The following is a 13,296-nucleotide window of genomic DNA, read 5'->3' as shown; positions in this document are numbered from 1 at the left end:
AGCCAGAGCTGACGCAGTGGCACCTAACAACAAAAAACCAGGTTTGTCAGTCACAAAAAGGAGAGTCTTTTCTCTTGCTATTGAGCCCAAATAAAAGTTCATCAAGCTGCACTGATGATTTGTTCATGCCACTGCATGTACATCATACTTCTTTTATAGAAAAAAAAAAATGTTTTTAAAAACACAGTAAGTGAGGAAAACAAACTAAGCAGGGTTTTCAGCTTGGCTGAGTGTGAAAGTGTTGTGAGGCAAATAATTGTGGCTCTAATGAAATTCATCTGAAGTTCTGCCTGGAAAAGTCTTTTCTTAGTTTGACCAGTTTTCTTTTAGGCTTTCATAAACAGTTTATTTCTCAGCTTTTTTTCCTGTTCGATCTATGTGTTTAAAAATGCTTTGATGATAATATAAGTTGTTAAAATACATAACATACATGTAGTGCAGAAGTGTTAAGTTTACAGAATTCTTAGAATTTTATGTATGTGTAATTCATCTAGAACAAAATGCAAGATATAGAACATTTCCAGTACCCCAGGAGGACCCCCTCACCCCAAAATTATGCTACTCTTACTTCTATTACCTTAAATTAGTTTTGCCTTGTAAACACATTTTGATTGCCTCCAAACATGCTTTAAGTACAGAGATGTTCTGGTCTTTCAGATAAAGTGATCAGATCTCTCTTATTTCTTAGACTACAGTAATTTTCTTAACTATTTAATTTCACATGAGAATTCACAGCAAACTTGTGGTTGCCTATTTTCAGGAAGCAATTGCAGCTCTGGGAGTGAAGGAGAACCAGTAGCCCTGCATGCAGGAATCTGTGTTCGACAACAGTCTGTATCCACCAAAGACTCGCTGATCGCTGGGGAGGCTCTGTCTCTTCTGGTTACGTGCCTACAGCTTCGGAGCCAGCAGCTGGGTATGCAGAGGCTTACTTGTGACTAAGTCAATCTTAGGGAAGGCTAAGTTTCTGTTGGAAGTTATTTGCCTTTCTTCATAGATAAAGCCATACTTATAGATGTGAAAAAGAGGGGAAAGTTGACATGTGGACTCAGTAAGACTAGTGCTAGAGTAGTTAAATCTGAACAAATCTTTATCGAGTACCTTCTGTATACAAGGTCTCACAACAGGTGTTAACAAGGGCAATGTGTCTACCTTCCTGGAGCATCTAATTTAGGAATAAACAACCTAAATTTACTGCTTGGTAAATTTTAGAATGTTGTTGTTGTTATGTGCCGTCAAGTTGGACCCCTCTCCTAGCAACCCCTCCTTGGGTTTCCAAGGTGGTATCACTACGGAAGTAGATTGCCCAACCTTCCTTCTGAGGAGTGGCTGGTGCATTTGAACCGCCAGCCTTCTGGTTAGCAGTCAAGTGCCTTAGGCACTACACTAATTATAGCATAATTGTAGAATAGTTTGATAAAATTGTATGTCGGTCCTAAACTGGTAATGACACTAATATTAAAGATTACGAAACTTAAGATTTGCCCTTTCATCTGTGTTACTGCTTTGGCAAACTGGGGCTATTACTGGCAATTGTTCTTTCAGCATTAGAGCCACTCCAGGCTCAGCCTCTTGCCATCATCTCTTCTCTGTGTATACTCCTTCTCTTGCTGATTTTATTCAGTCCAACGCCTTAAATTCCACCTATATGCTGATAACTCCAAAATTTGGATCTACATTCACTTGAATGTCAAACAGGCATCCCAAACATACCATGCCTAGAATTGAACTACTGATCTTGCCCACATCACCCAAGAATTGTCCCAACATAATTAATGGCAGCTTCATTCTTTTAATTGCTCTGACCAAAAACCTAGGGGTCAACTTGATTCCTTTTTTTCACACTCTGTTTCTAATCTGTCAACACATCTTGCTTCAAACTGTATCTAGGATTCCACTCCTTAGTGCCACCTTCACCGTTACTACCCTTCTCATCTGCCATCCTCTCTTACTGGAATAGTGCCTTAACTGATCTCCCTGTTTTTGCTCTTCACGGTAACCAGAAAGGACCTTTTAAAATATAAGTCCATTTGTGTTGCTTCTCTGTTCAAAATATTCCAGTGGCTTCTTAGTCCACAGAGAGTAAAAGCTGTATCTTTTACAAGGCCTGAAATAATCCTTATCCTCTTGATACTTCTGGACCTTCACTTTCTCCTTTGGCCCCCCTTCACTAACTGTGCTTCAGCCACTTTGGCCGCCTTGCTGTTCCCCAGGCACTGCAGGCATGTTCCTACCCCAGGGCTCTTAAACTGGCTAACCCCTCTTTCTGGTATGTTCTTTCCCCATATATCCATACAGCTCGCTCCTCATCTATAGGTCTTTACTTAAATGTCACCTTTCTGACATTCTGACCACCTGTAAAATAAAAACATTACAACCCTCCCTTTGCTCTACCACCCCATTGCCCTCAAGTCAGACCCGACTCATAGGGACCCCTCCTTGGGTTTCCGAGGCAGTATCACTACAGAAGTAGATTGCCCAACCTTCCTTCTGAGGAGTGACTGGTGTGTTTGAACTGCCAGCCTTCTGGTTAGCTGTCAAATGCTTTAGGCACTATGCCGCCAGAGCTCCCTTTTCTCTGAACTACCCAAATCCTTTACCTTCTTTTTCTGTATTGCACTTAACCACTTTATAACATACAAAATAGTTTACTTATTTGTCATGTTCAGTGTCATCATACTCTCCCCAACTAGATTGTAAGCTCCATGAGGGCAGAGACTATTGTCTGTCTTGTTCCCTGCCAAACCTCTAGCACCAAGCAAGGCCTGGTGTGTAGCAGGCCCCCAGTAAGTATTCAGGAATGAAGTTTCAACAACTCTACTTTTAAAAATTGTACCAATGAGTAGGAGCTTTACTCTTAACTGTTATTACTGATTCACACTGCTTGTTATGGGGAATCGGTTATTATTATGTATTTAGTATAACATGCACACTAATTACATAAATTAGAGGTAAAGATAATCGAGAAAAATGTACAGAAACATTTATCTTCTGGGAGTAAAGATATAAAAAATCAGATATGAAGGAGATATTTAGCTTTTTCTACACATTTATCGAATATTAAAATAGTGTCCAAAATTATATACTTTGAACAGATGTACTTTTGGAGGTTTATATGTGAGAATTGTCATTATGAAATGCTTTTGGACATACACCTTACTCTCAGTTCAGTTTTCCTCAAATTGTTTAGTGTAGAGATATTTTCGAATCAAGATGAGAAAATTATACCTTCCCTAGGGTGCCCTAAGTGGTGCAACAGTTAAGCACTCAGCTGCTAATTGAAAGATTAGTAATTCAAACCCCCAGCAGCTCCACTGGGAGAAGGACTTGGCAATCTGCTCCCATAAAGATTACAGCCTAGGAAAGCCTATGGGACAGTTCTGCTCTGTCACATGGGGCTGCTGTGAGCTGAAAATCAACTCTACAGTGCCTAATAAGTTTATTTGAGGATATGCTTTACAGCCCACAAGTATTGATAGTTGTTTAGTATAATAAATCTTCTGTACCTATTATATGTAAGGCATTGTGCTAGAAGGTGAGGACACAAGGATGACTAAGACGTAGCTTCTGCTCTTGAGCACCTTTGATTTTTATGGGGTAGATCGACAGGTATGGAAACAGTTGTAGAAATTCCTGAATTCTGATTCCACGTAAAAGAAAAGATGAGTTTCTGTTGAAGTGAAGCTTAAGAAATTTTTCAGATTTTTTGAAATTTTGAAAATGTGTTGCCTAACTTAATTCTCCCCTTCCTCCCCTTAATTCTCTTTGTTTTTATTGTTAGCATCTTTTTATAACTTGCCTTGTGTTGCTGATTTTATCATCGATATTCTACTTGGATCCCCAAGTGCTGAGGTAAGGATTTTTTTTTTTCTTCATGTTTTGTCACCATGGTTACTATCCTTTTCCAAAATATTTCACCACTATTGGCGTAAACTCAGTGCCCCGCAAACAAAAGCTTCCTCTTTCCCCCTCCCTCCTACCCCTGGTAAGCACTAATAATCTTTGGTTTCTGTATGTGTTTTATTTTCTTTTTTAATTACTTTATAAAAATCCCTTTGGCCCTATTCTGTAGGCTCTCTTGGATAGCTGTGACATTGAGGAGAATCCAGAAAGAATGGCATTTAGTTCTCTCATGGCATTCTTTGGTACTTAAGACCACTATGAAGGCACAGTGGCCATTTAAACTACACTACCTTCCATTCTACTACCTCTTACGTATTGCACCACGAGTTACGAGACTACTGCTGTGATTAACAAGAGACCAATGACATAATATGTAGTTAGTATTATGAAAACATAATTTTTTGTTTATAACAAAATGACATATCTGATGTTTGGTGTCTAGGACTAGCAAGGGCAGCTGGCATTAAGTGGCAACATGTTGGTCATCCTCAAGAAAGACCAAAACATTTAACATATTTTCCTAACTTTTGTTTAAACAAAGCTGTGTACCTACTGATTAGATAAGTAATTATAGTGGGAAATCAGTTCCCAAAATACAGTTGTTTTTAATTAACCCTATTTTATTCAATGGAAACTTTACCATTAATTGAAACTATCAAAACTTTGTAAGTATCCCTCAATAATGTGAATGAATAAATAGTGTGCACTTTGATGAAAAACCCTTTTTTAAGCACTCTTTAAATGTTTATTGATGTATGTCCTTTGATGCTAATAATGTTATTTCAGATTCGCCGTGTTGCCTGTGATCAACTGTATACTCTCAGTCAGACAGATACTTCTGCTTACCCAGATGTACAGAAGCCAAATCAGTTTCTCCTAGGTGTCATTCTCACAGCTCAGCTGCCTCTCTGGTCCCCAACCAGTATTATGAGAGGAGTCAATCAGAGGTATGGAATAAAGATGGAAAAGCTGAAGTTATACAGAAAGGGAGAAAGAATAAATAATGATTTGTGTATTGTTCCCCTAAAGTCCAGAGTACATTATTGAGGTAACACAAGAATTTCTCTTTTCCATTTCTCTATTATTTATGCCCTTGAAGAGGGTATTACTATTCCTCTCACCCCCATTCAGGATAGGAGAGTTAGAAGAAACACTACCAGGCTTTTCCCTCCTCTGCCACCACCATTAGCGCAAGTCTCCACCCCGTCCATCTGTCCTAAAGAGAAGGAGAAGTTCACCTGCTTGGTGAGAGCCTGAAGTTATTTGAGCTGGGTCATTGTGTAAAGGTCACACTGCCCGTGTCCTATTGGTAATCACTTTCTCAACTTGGCATACTTCATAATTCCATGTCTACAGGTAGCTGGGTTACTATTCTAGATTTCTTTCTGAGTTTTAACACGTTACCTGGCCACATAGGAAGGCTTGTGGTCCAGACTGTAAAATCAATTGGGTAAGTCAGTTCTGTCTGCACCATCTCATCTCTACAGCCTAGCCTGCATGCATAAACCAAAAAATATCAAACTCACCGCCATTGAGTCTATTGCAACTCATAGCGACCCCTCCTTGGGTTTCCAAGGCAGTATCTCTACAGAAGTAGATTGCTCGACCTTCCTTCTGAGGAGTGGTTCGGTAGGAACCACTCCGAGCCTTCTGGGTAGCAGTCAAATGCCTTAGGCACTATACCACCAGAGCTTCTAGCCTGCGTGCATGGGCACCCTGATATAAGCCCAGGAGGAGAGGTAGGAGATGCCACTTTGACCTTAAGTGTAAGCCACTTCGACTCAGCTTTCACCAGAGAGCCCCCACTATGGGGCTTATAATATGCCAGAGAAATTTGTGAAATCAGTATCTACTTTCCTTGTGTCCATGTTTTATAAATTGAAGCCCTGGAGGAAAAGAGGCATTACGGCTACCCCAAACTCCTAACAGTAGGAGCTCTGGTGGCATAGTAGTTTAACATTTGGCTGCTAACCAAAAGTTCAAAGGTTTGAACTCACCAGCAGTTTGATGAGAAAAAGATGAGGCAGTCTGCTTATGTCAAGATTTCCAGCCTTGGGAACCCGATGGGGCGGTTCTACTCTGTCCTATGGGGTCATTACAAGTTGGAATTGACTCGATGGTAGTGAGCTTTTGGAGAACCTCTCACTTACAAGCCGCCAAGCCTTGACTTTTCTTTTTTAAATACCTGTGTTTTCTAGATAATACATATATAATCTGGAAAATTTCCTTAAATTGAGTTATAATTTTAATCTGTATTCGCAAGTTACCGCTGCAGGATTAAATGAGTACAGATATTTATGTTCTCATGCCCTTCCTGATACATGAGGGTTTGTGGCCCATATATCTAAGTCTCAACACAAATATTATTTTGATATAGGTATTTTGTGTTTTAACATTCCAGATTTACAAATAAGGGAGAAGTCAGAATTTTGGTTTGTTAAATAAGATTACTGTGAATAACTTAAATGTTAAGGATTTAGCCACAGTTTACAATTATGTTATGGTTTACCATCAAGATTTAGCCTGAATTTGACATTGGCTGTGCAGTTCTGATAGTGAGAAGTAATTGATTAATGGTACAAAAAATGCCAGAGAATTGTTTTTCAATAAAGACATCTGAATTAAGAACTATAGAAACTTCTTCTTTTGACCTTCAATTTCTGACTTTTCCTAGTTAGAGTTTCTCTCAAATCAGATCATCCTTTTATTAATTTATAAGATTCATGATTCTTTAGTGAAAATATTTAAGCCATTTTATGAGAAACAAGCTTTGTTGTTATTGTTCTAAGAATTAGATTATCTAATATGAGTAAATATTAAGAATTAGATTTGATGTTAGCTTACTCTAAACTTCGGAGAAGCAGCAGAAAGCACTAGATGAGTGCTCTTTCAAAGAGTCTCGTTTAGAAATCTGTTGACTTAACAGCTGTTAGATTTTACATAAAATTGAATCTTACTTATGTGTTTTTATCTGACTAATACTAATTTTTTTAAATACCAAAGTTTGGTGTATATATATTTCCTTAATAATAAAAATGATGATGATAGCAGTTACTGTGTGCTAACTGTATGTCACACACCATGCTGAATTCTGTGCATATTTACCATTTTGTCCTCATAACAGCCACATGAATTTGGCAGTACTATTACCCCATTTTTAAAAATAATTCTTGGTTCACTATATACTCCATCATTAGCCCATGTTTGAGCCTCTTTTATGTGTATGTGTGTAAGTTTCTTTCTAATACTGTCATGAGCATTTGAAAAATTAGAAAACTGAGAGAGGTGAAATAAGTTGTCCATGGACACCACCTCTAAGTAATGAGTCAGGATTAAAATCAGGGTCTGTCAGATTCTAAAGGCGCTCTGGTGGTGTAGTGCCTAAGGCATTTGACTGCTAACCAGAAGGCTGGCAGTTCAAACCCACTAGCCACTTCTCGGAAGGAAGGTTGGGCAATCTACTTCCATAGTGATACCACCTCAGAAATGTAAGGAGGGGTCACTGTAAGTCAGATCCAACTCAGCGGCAGTGGATTTGGTTTTTTGGTTTTGTCAGATTCTACAACCTGTGCTATTAACTGCTTAACTATAATTGCAGAAAACCCTTCCTTGATCATCCTAGATAATATTTTTACCTTCTTTCTTCTCTTAGCCTGCTTTATTTTTCTTCTTAGTCCTTGTCACCACTTGACATATATATGTGTGTAATTTTTTTAATTTGTATTTTTCTCTTCTGTTCTTTTGTTCACTGTTTCCCCTAGAACAGTTCCATGCATACAGTAGTATTGAATACTGGTTAATCATTTGAATGGATTAACATAATCAGTGTGTTAACATCTATAATCCATGGACATGTTTGTGCAAAATGTGATAACATTATTAAGTTTCTTTCTCTTTACATTATTATTCCTATACTGTGTCTATAGAAGTAAAATCATTAATGTGCTTCTTGCTAAAATATAGAAGTAGAATCAGTGTGTAAAAGTTTTTTGATTTTTAGGAAAATTCTCTCAGTAATTTTTTTATGAATTTGTTTTTATAAGGAAAATATGTTTTGTTTTTATCAGCCATTTTCTAATAACTGAATTTATCTGTTTTTTAGACTGTTGTCTCAGTGTATGGAGTATTTTGATCTAAGGTGCCAATTGTTAGATGATCTGACAAGTAAGTAAATGTCTGACTTTGATCTCTGTGTGCAGGTGGAATATAAGAGCAGGCCAATGGACATTTCTAAATTTGACTTAATATATCTCAGATGTAAATAAGATTATGCTTATTATATGAAGTTGAATTTTATTTCATTGAAAATAGCATGTAAACCTATGTACCAGTGATTTCTTCCTCTGTTATATACCCAACCATTGATATAGCTGAGATTTATGGATTTTAAAAATTGTTCAACAGCTCATATTTTAATTACATCATATTTTAATTATGGAACCTTTGGGAAGGAACTTTCTCTCTAGTGTAGTCAGTTCTGACAGTTTTAAAGACTGATTATTAAGGAAAGAGGGAATCTATACTGAGGCATGTTGATAATTAAGTCAGTAAATTATTTACTGTTAGGTAATTTAAATATTGTAAGAAATTCTGTCATTAGAGTGTTAGGTTTTAACAGGTCTTTGAACCATTTCTTCCTGGTTCAGTCATGACCAATGAGCAAAGCCAGAACAGACCGAAATTTGTAAAATGTGGGTGTATCAGAACAGGAAAAATTACTGGTTGATGCCCTGTTAGAAATTTTAACTCCCACTTTGAAAACAAGTACAGCGTGTGCATCATATAGCAACTAAATCTCTTGATTGGCAGAGTTGGAAATAACGGTCCCCTGCCCAAAGATGGCAGCCGACGGCACCACTTTGTGTGTCACTCTCCACAGTCCCAGCAGTAATCCAGTATCCCGTATCCGGCTTACTACGCTTCTTTTGCATCTCCCATTCCAAGGCTCTGACCTAGAATTTTTCCCATTACGGGTATCATTCCAGTACACCATTTTATAGATTTAGGCCTATTCTGATTTTGCAGAATCAGCTCTGACAGAACTGGGCCAGAGCCCTGGATTTTAATCATCCGTACTTACCCTACGGAGCTCTGTAAAGCATTTAGCTATTAACCAAAAGGTTGACGATTCAAACTCACAGGAGAAACATGAGGCAGTCAGCTTCTGTAAAAGATTTACAGTGTTGGAAACCCTAGGGGACAGTTCTACTCTGTCCTAAAGGGTCACTATGAGTCGGAATCAACTTAATGGCAGTGGTCGGGTACTTACTCTGAAATAATGCAAATAAATATTAAATGTTAGTTGTCCAAATCAAATGATTTGCTTCAGGTTATAGGAAATAAATAAAAATCAGAATTAACAAAAACCCTAATTGGAAAAGAATGTCAAGGCCAAGAGGAAACAGTATACTTTGCATATATGTAGGCTATAAAGCCTCACATAGAATTTGACTGTGAGATTCTCAGAAGTCAAAGGTGAAAAGTAAACAGTATATGATTGATTGTTCTCAACATCCTTCTCTAAAGGAAGAAATAGGATTGTTTCTCAAAGGAAACAAATCTTTTTCCTAGCAGTTAAGTCTAAAATGGAGCTCTGGTGGTGTCGTGGTTACAGCATTAAGCTGCTCACCAAAAGGTGGTTTGAACCTACCAGCCACTCTGCGGGAGAACAGAAGCAGTATGCTTCTGTAAAAATTTACAGCCTTGGCAACCCTGTGGGATAGTTTGGCTTTGCCTTACAGGGTCACTGTGAGCCGGAATTGACTCAATGGCAGTGACTTTATTTGGTTTTTAAGTCTAAAAGAAATTTCATTGAAAAATTTCATGTAAAGGTCTTCATGTAATGGACACTTAAATTTAGAGTGAATGGTAAGCTTCAGCAGCATCCCTAAGGCAATCATCTTCGTAAGTTTCAAAAAAAAATGTCTCAATAAAAACTGAGGACACATTGCTCTGAGCCGTGAAATTCAATTTGTTAGAGACTGAGATGATGTAGTTTGAGTCTCAATGCAGGATTTGTTGTATCTGGAGAAGTGGGTGGACTATGTGTTCATCTAACGGTCTACTCTAAACTCCATGTTCTCAACCATGCTTTCCGTAAAAGTTGGACAGCAGCCATTAAGATTTTGCTCTCTGGCTTAAGCTTACAGAGGGTATTCTGTTCTGCTTCTTGAGGGCTGGAATATATGCAACTTTAGAATGAATTAACAAATTATTAATGTAGGCATTGTGTTGCTGAGTGGTAAATGAAGGCTCCAGGATCCCTTATTGAGATGTGTCTGGGGAAAATTTCTCAGGTAATATGTTTGAAACAACAGTGGTTGCCAGTTTGGGGGAGTGTTTGCTATATGCCGGTGCCTGTGCTAGGCACTTTATATATAACACTCTACAGTGACTTGACAACACATAACAACAACAACAACTACAGTGTTGGTGCTAGCACCTATTTTATAAATGAGGAAACAGTGGGTAAGTGGGAGAGACAGAATTCATATCCAGTGCCAGTCTAGCTCTGAATGACCCTGAAATAGCCTCACTCTATGGGGACCCTGGTTGCTTGTTGCTATACTGCAGTAGAATTAGTGCATAATCACTCTTCCTCTCCTCCCCAATTCTAATGTCAATATGGAATTTTACTTGAAATCCTTGTTTGAAGGAGAAAATTAAATAGTTAATACAAAAGACCAGGCTAGTTCTCAGGTGTCAGGAGTTCAGCTCATTGTTTGGAAACCTGGACCCTGGCTGCTTCACTGTCACCTCTGTCCTTTGCAGAACTCTGCCCTCCGTTGAGGAACGCTGCTGCAGGGTGGGCTCTCTGCATATCCCCTCTATCACGTCATTCTCTAGTAGAAGGATTAGTTCCCTGGGGTATCTGCTAATACCCACTGAACAGGGAGCATCTTAGGAGCAATTCTCCTTCATCTTACATCCCCAGCTTACAGCACACTGACCTGCATAGAGGAGGCATTCAGTAAATGTGTGATTTCTGAAGGAAGAAAGGAAGGACTACATATAAGCCTGCATAGCCCTTGCAGGCCTGCAGTTGTATCCTGCTATTTATTAACGACAGTGCTTTTGAGGTCTGTGACGTGAAGGAGCTTGACTTTGCATACTTTAATTTAGGATTTTGACTTCATAAAGGGAAATCCTTCTTTATTTATAATTTAATTATTTATTTTGAATCCTTTTTAGCGTCAGAAATGGAGCAGTTAAGAATCAGCCCAGCTACCATGCTGGAAGATGAGATTACTTGGCTGGATAACTTTGAACCTAATCGCACAGCTGAATGTGAGACCAGTGAAGCGGACAACATCTTACTGGCAGGACACTTACGACTCATTAAGACCCTTCTTTCTCTCTGTGGGGCAGAAAAGGAAATGCTTGGTAATTAATTGTTTCATCTTACCGAGTGGCAGAACTCCCTCAGTTCTCTGTTATTGCCCTATTGTTTGTATCTGGGAAAATGAGATAGATGCTGAGTGTTCCATAGAAAATTGACCCTTCAGGTAGTAGAGGATTGTCTGGAATTTCAGTGGCTAACAAATTTAAGGGGTGTTTTTCCTTTGTCACTAGCATCACACAGAGAATTTTATAGTGTTCAAAGTAATTGGGTCAGATCATTTCTTAATACCGACTAAAACTTGTAATTCAAAGTAAGTTTTTGTTTTTTTCTGAGTTTTGTTTATTTTTTGCTGCTATGTACTTTGAAATGTGTAATCTGTTCTGTATCTTATTTCTTTTGAGTGGTGATTCTCATCTGGCGAGGCAGTCCCCATCTGCCACCCCCAGATAGAAGGGTACAAATAAAACTCTCTGGGGTACACATGTAGTTTGTAAAACCATATATAATACTATAAATAAGTTCAGAAAATGAATCAAAACTTGACCTATCACTTTTATGGCACAAACTAAGTTCTACAAAGTCTCTTGGCTATTGGGGATACAGAGAAAAGAGTGATTTTCAACATTTCTGTCTGGAGAAGGCAAGTTTTAAAAAAGTTTCGAAACCCTTATCTGGACTAATTATGCACCCCAACCATTCTGCCTTGTGGTGTCCTTGGCACTTAGGTTTCTACAGTGGTAGTTTGACTCCTTTCACTGTATTGTAAGCCTTTGAAGAAAGGCACTCTTCCTTGTTTATCATTTGTCCTGTCATCCACCAACCCCATGTCCTGCCCCACAGAGCTGTATAGTAATTGCTCAAAAAATAAGCATTAAAGTAAATTAAATGCTCTCCCATTAGGTGGCCTTGGATACCTTTGCTGCTCTGATAGGAAAGTTCAAGACTTGGATTAAAATATAAGTGTTCCTCCTCAACATGAATATTATGCTCTATTCCAGGTTCATCACTCATTAAACCATTGTTAGATGACTTCCTTTTCCGAGCTTCTAGAATTATTTTAAATAGTCATTCTCCAGCTGGCAGTGCCGCCATCAGTCAACAGGACTTTCATCCAAAGTATGGAAAATGCACGTTGTGTTCAGTTTTGGTAAAAATTCTAATTTGAAACTTTAGTTCAAAAAGATTTTATTAACTTGGAGTTTGTCTTCCATCGTGTGTGTGTGTGTGTGTGTGTGTGTTGTATTATCCACTGTGTAAAGAAGTACATGTAAAGAGACTTAGCATAAAATCTGCCTGGCCCACAGTAAGTGGTAAGCAAGTATGCTAAATACCAGTCTTATAATAGAGGAATAAATAATGTGTTTAATGTGGTCAGTAACAAATTCCGAGAGAAACCAGGCTTATAAAAATTATGTCTAAAGTAAAAGTAAATAGGCTCTGAGTAAAGTCTGGAGGGTTTCTTCTGTGAGAAAAGTAGTGGGTGCTTTAGCGTGAACCTTGTATTTACTGAGAGTGACTATGTCCTGATCGTTGAAACCACGAGATTTATTGCTGTAGTAACTTTAGACTCACATTTTGTTTTTTGGGGTAGAAATTTGAAAGATTCCTTTGTAACTTTGACACTCTTTGTGTGCTGTTTATATTAGTGCCTACAGAAAGAGGAGGCAGCTACAAAACTGCCATTTCTTTTGCTCGGATCCTAACTTAACTCGTTCTTTATCCATGACAATCACAGTTAATTGAGTAATCCTAAAGAAACCAAGGATTTGGAATTTTAACCAGTGAAAAAAATTCTAATATAATTCTAGTGGTAATTAAAATGGACAAGCATAGTAAATAATATTTTAGGGAATCTTTAGAGATCTCTTAACATGTATAAATATTTCTGTGTTTGAGGTTGCTTATTAGCAAAATCTGTTTTTGGTAATAAAACTTTATTAGAACTTTTGGGGTGTGCTTCAGGCTGTGACTCCCACCCCTAATGCTGCCATTCTTTTTCTGGAAGATTTGGTACTAACTTCATGGGATGATTTTATTAAAGCAGCATATAT

General features: G+C 38.1%; 1 protein-coding gene across 1 annotated transcript in view; it reads left to right on the top strand.

The window, feature by feature from the left end:
• USP24 (ubiquitin specific peptidase 24) overlaps window positions 1-13,296 on the top strand; it is a 201,450-nt gene that overhangs the window by 141,747 nt on the left and 46,407 nt on the right. Inside the window, exons 36-41 of the mRNA XM_007956287.2 lie at window positions 761-916; window positions 3,782-3,852; window positions 4,690-4,850; window positions 8,006-8,067; window positions 11,095-11,286; window positions 12,244-12,361. Coding sequence (XP_007954478.1) covers window positions 761-916; window positions 3,782-3,852; window positions 4,690-4,850; window positions 8,006-8,067; window positions 11,095-11,286; window positions 12,244-12,361 — 760 coding nt within the window. The remainder of the gene's footprint in view (window positions 1-760; window positions 917-3,781; window positions 3,853-4,689; window positions 4,851-8,005; window positions 8,068-11,094; window positions 11,287-12,243; window positions 12,362-13,296) is intronic.

This window comes from Orycteropus afer, unplaced genomic scaffold (assembly GCF_000298275.1).
Source record: "Orycteropus afer afer isolate SDZICR_OR568_19922 unplaced genomic scaffold, OryAfe1.0 scaffold00600, whole genome shotgun sequence".
NCBI classification, from domain to species: domain Eukaryota; kingdom Metazoa; phylum Chordata; class Mammalia; order Tubulidentata; family Orycteropodidae; genus Orycteropus; species Orycteropus afer.
Note: the sequence above shows the minus strand (reverse complement) of the source record. Positions and strands in the feature narration are given on the sequence as shown.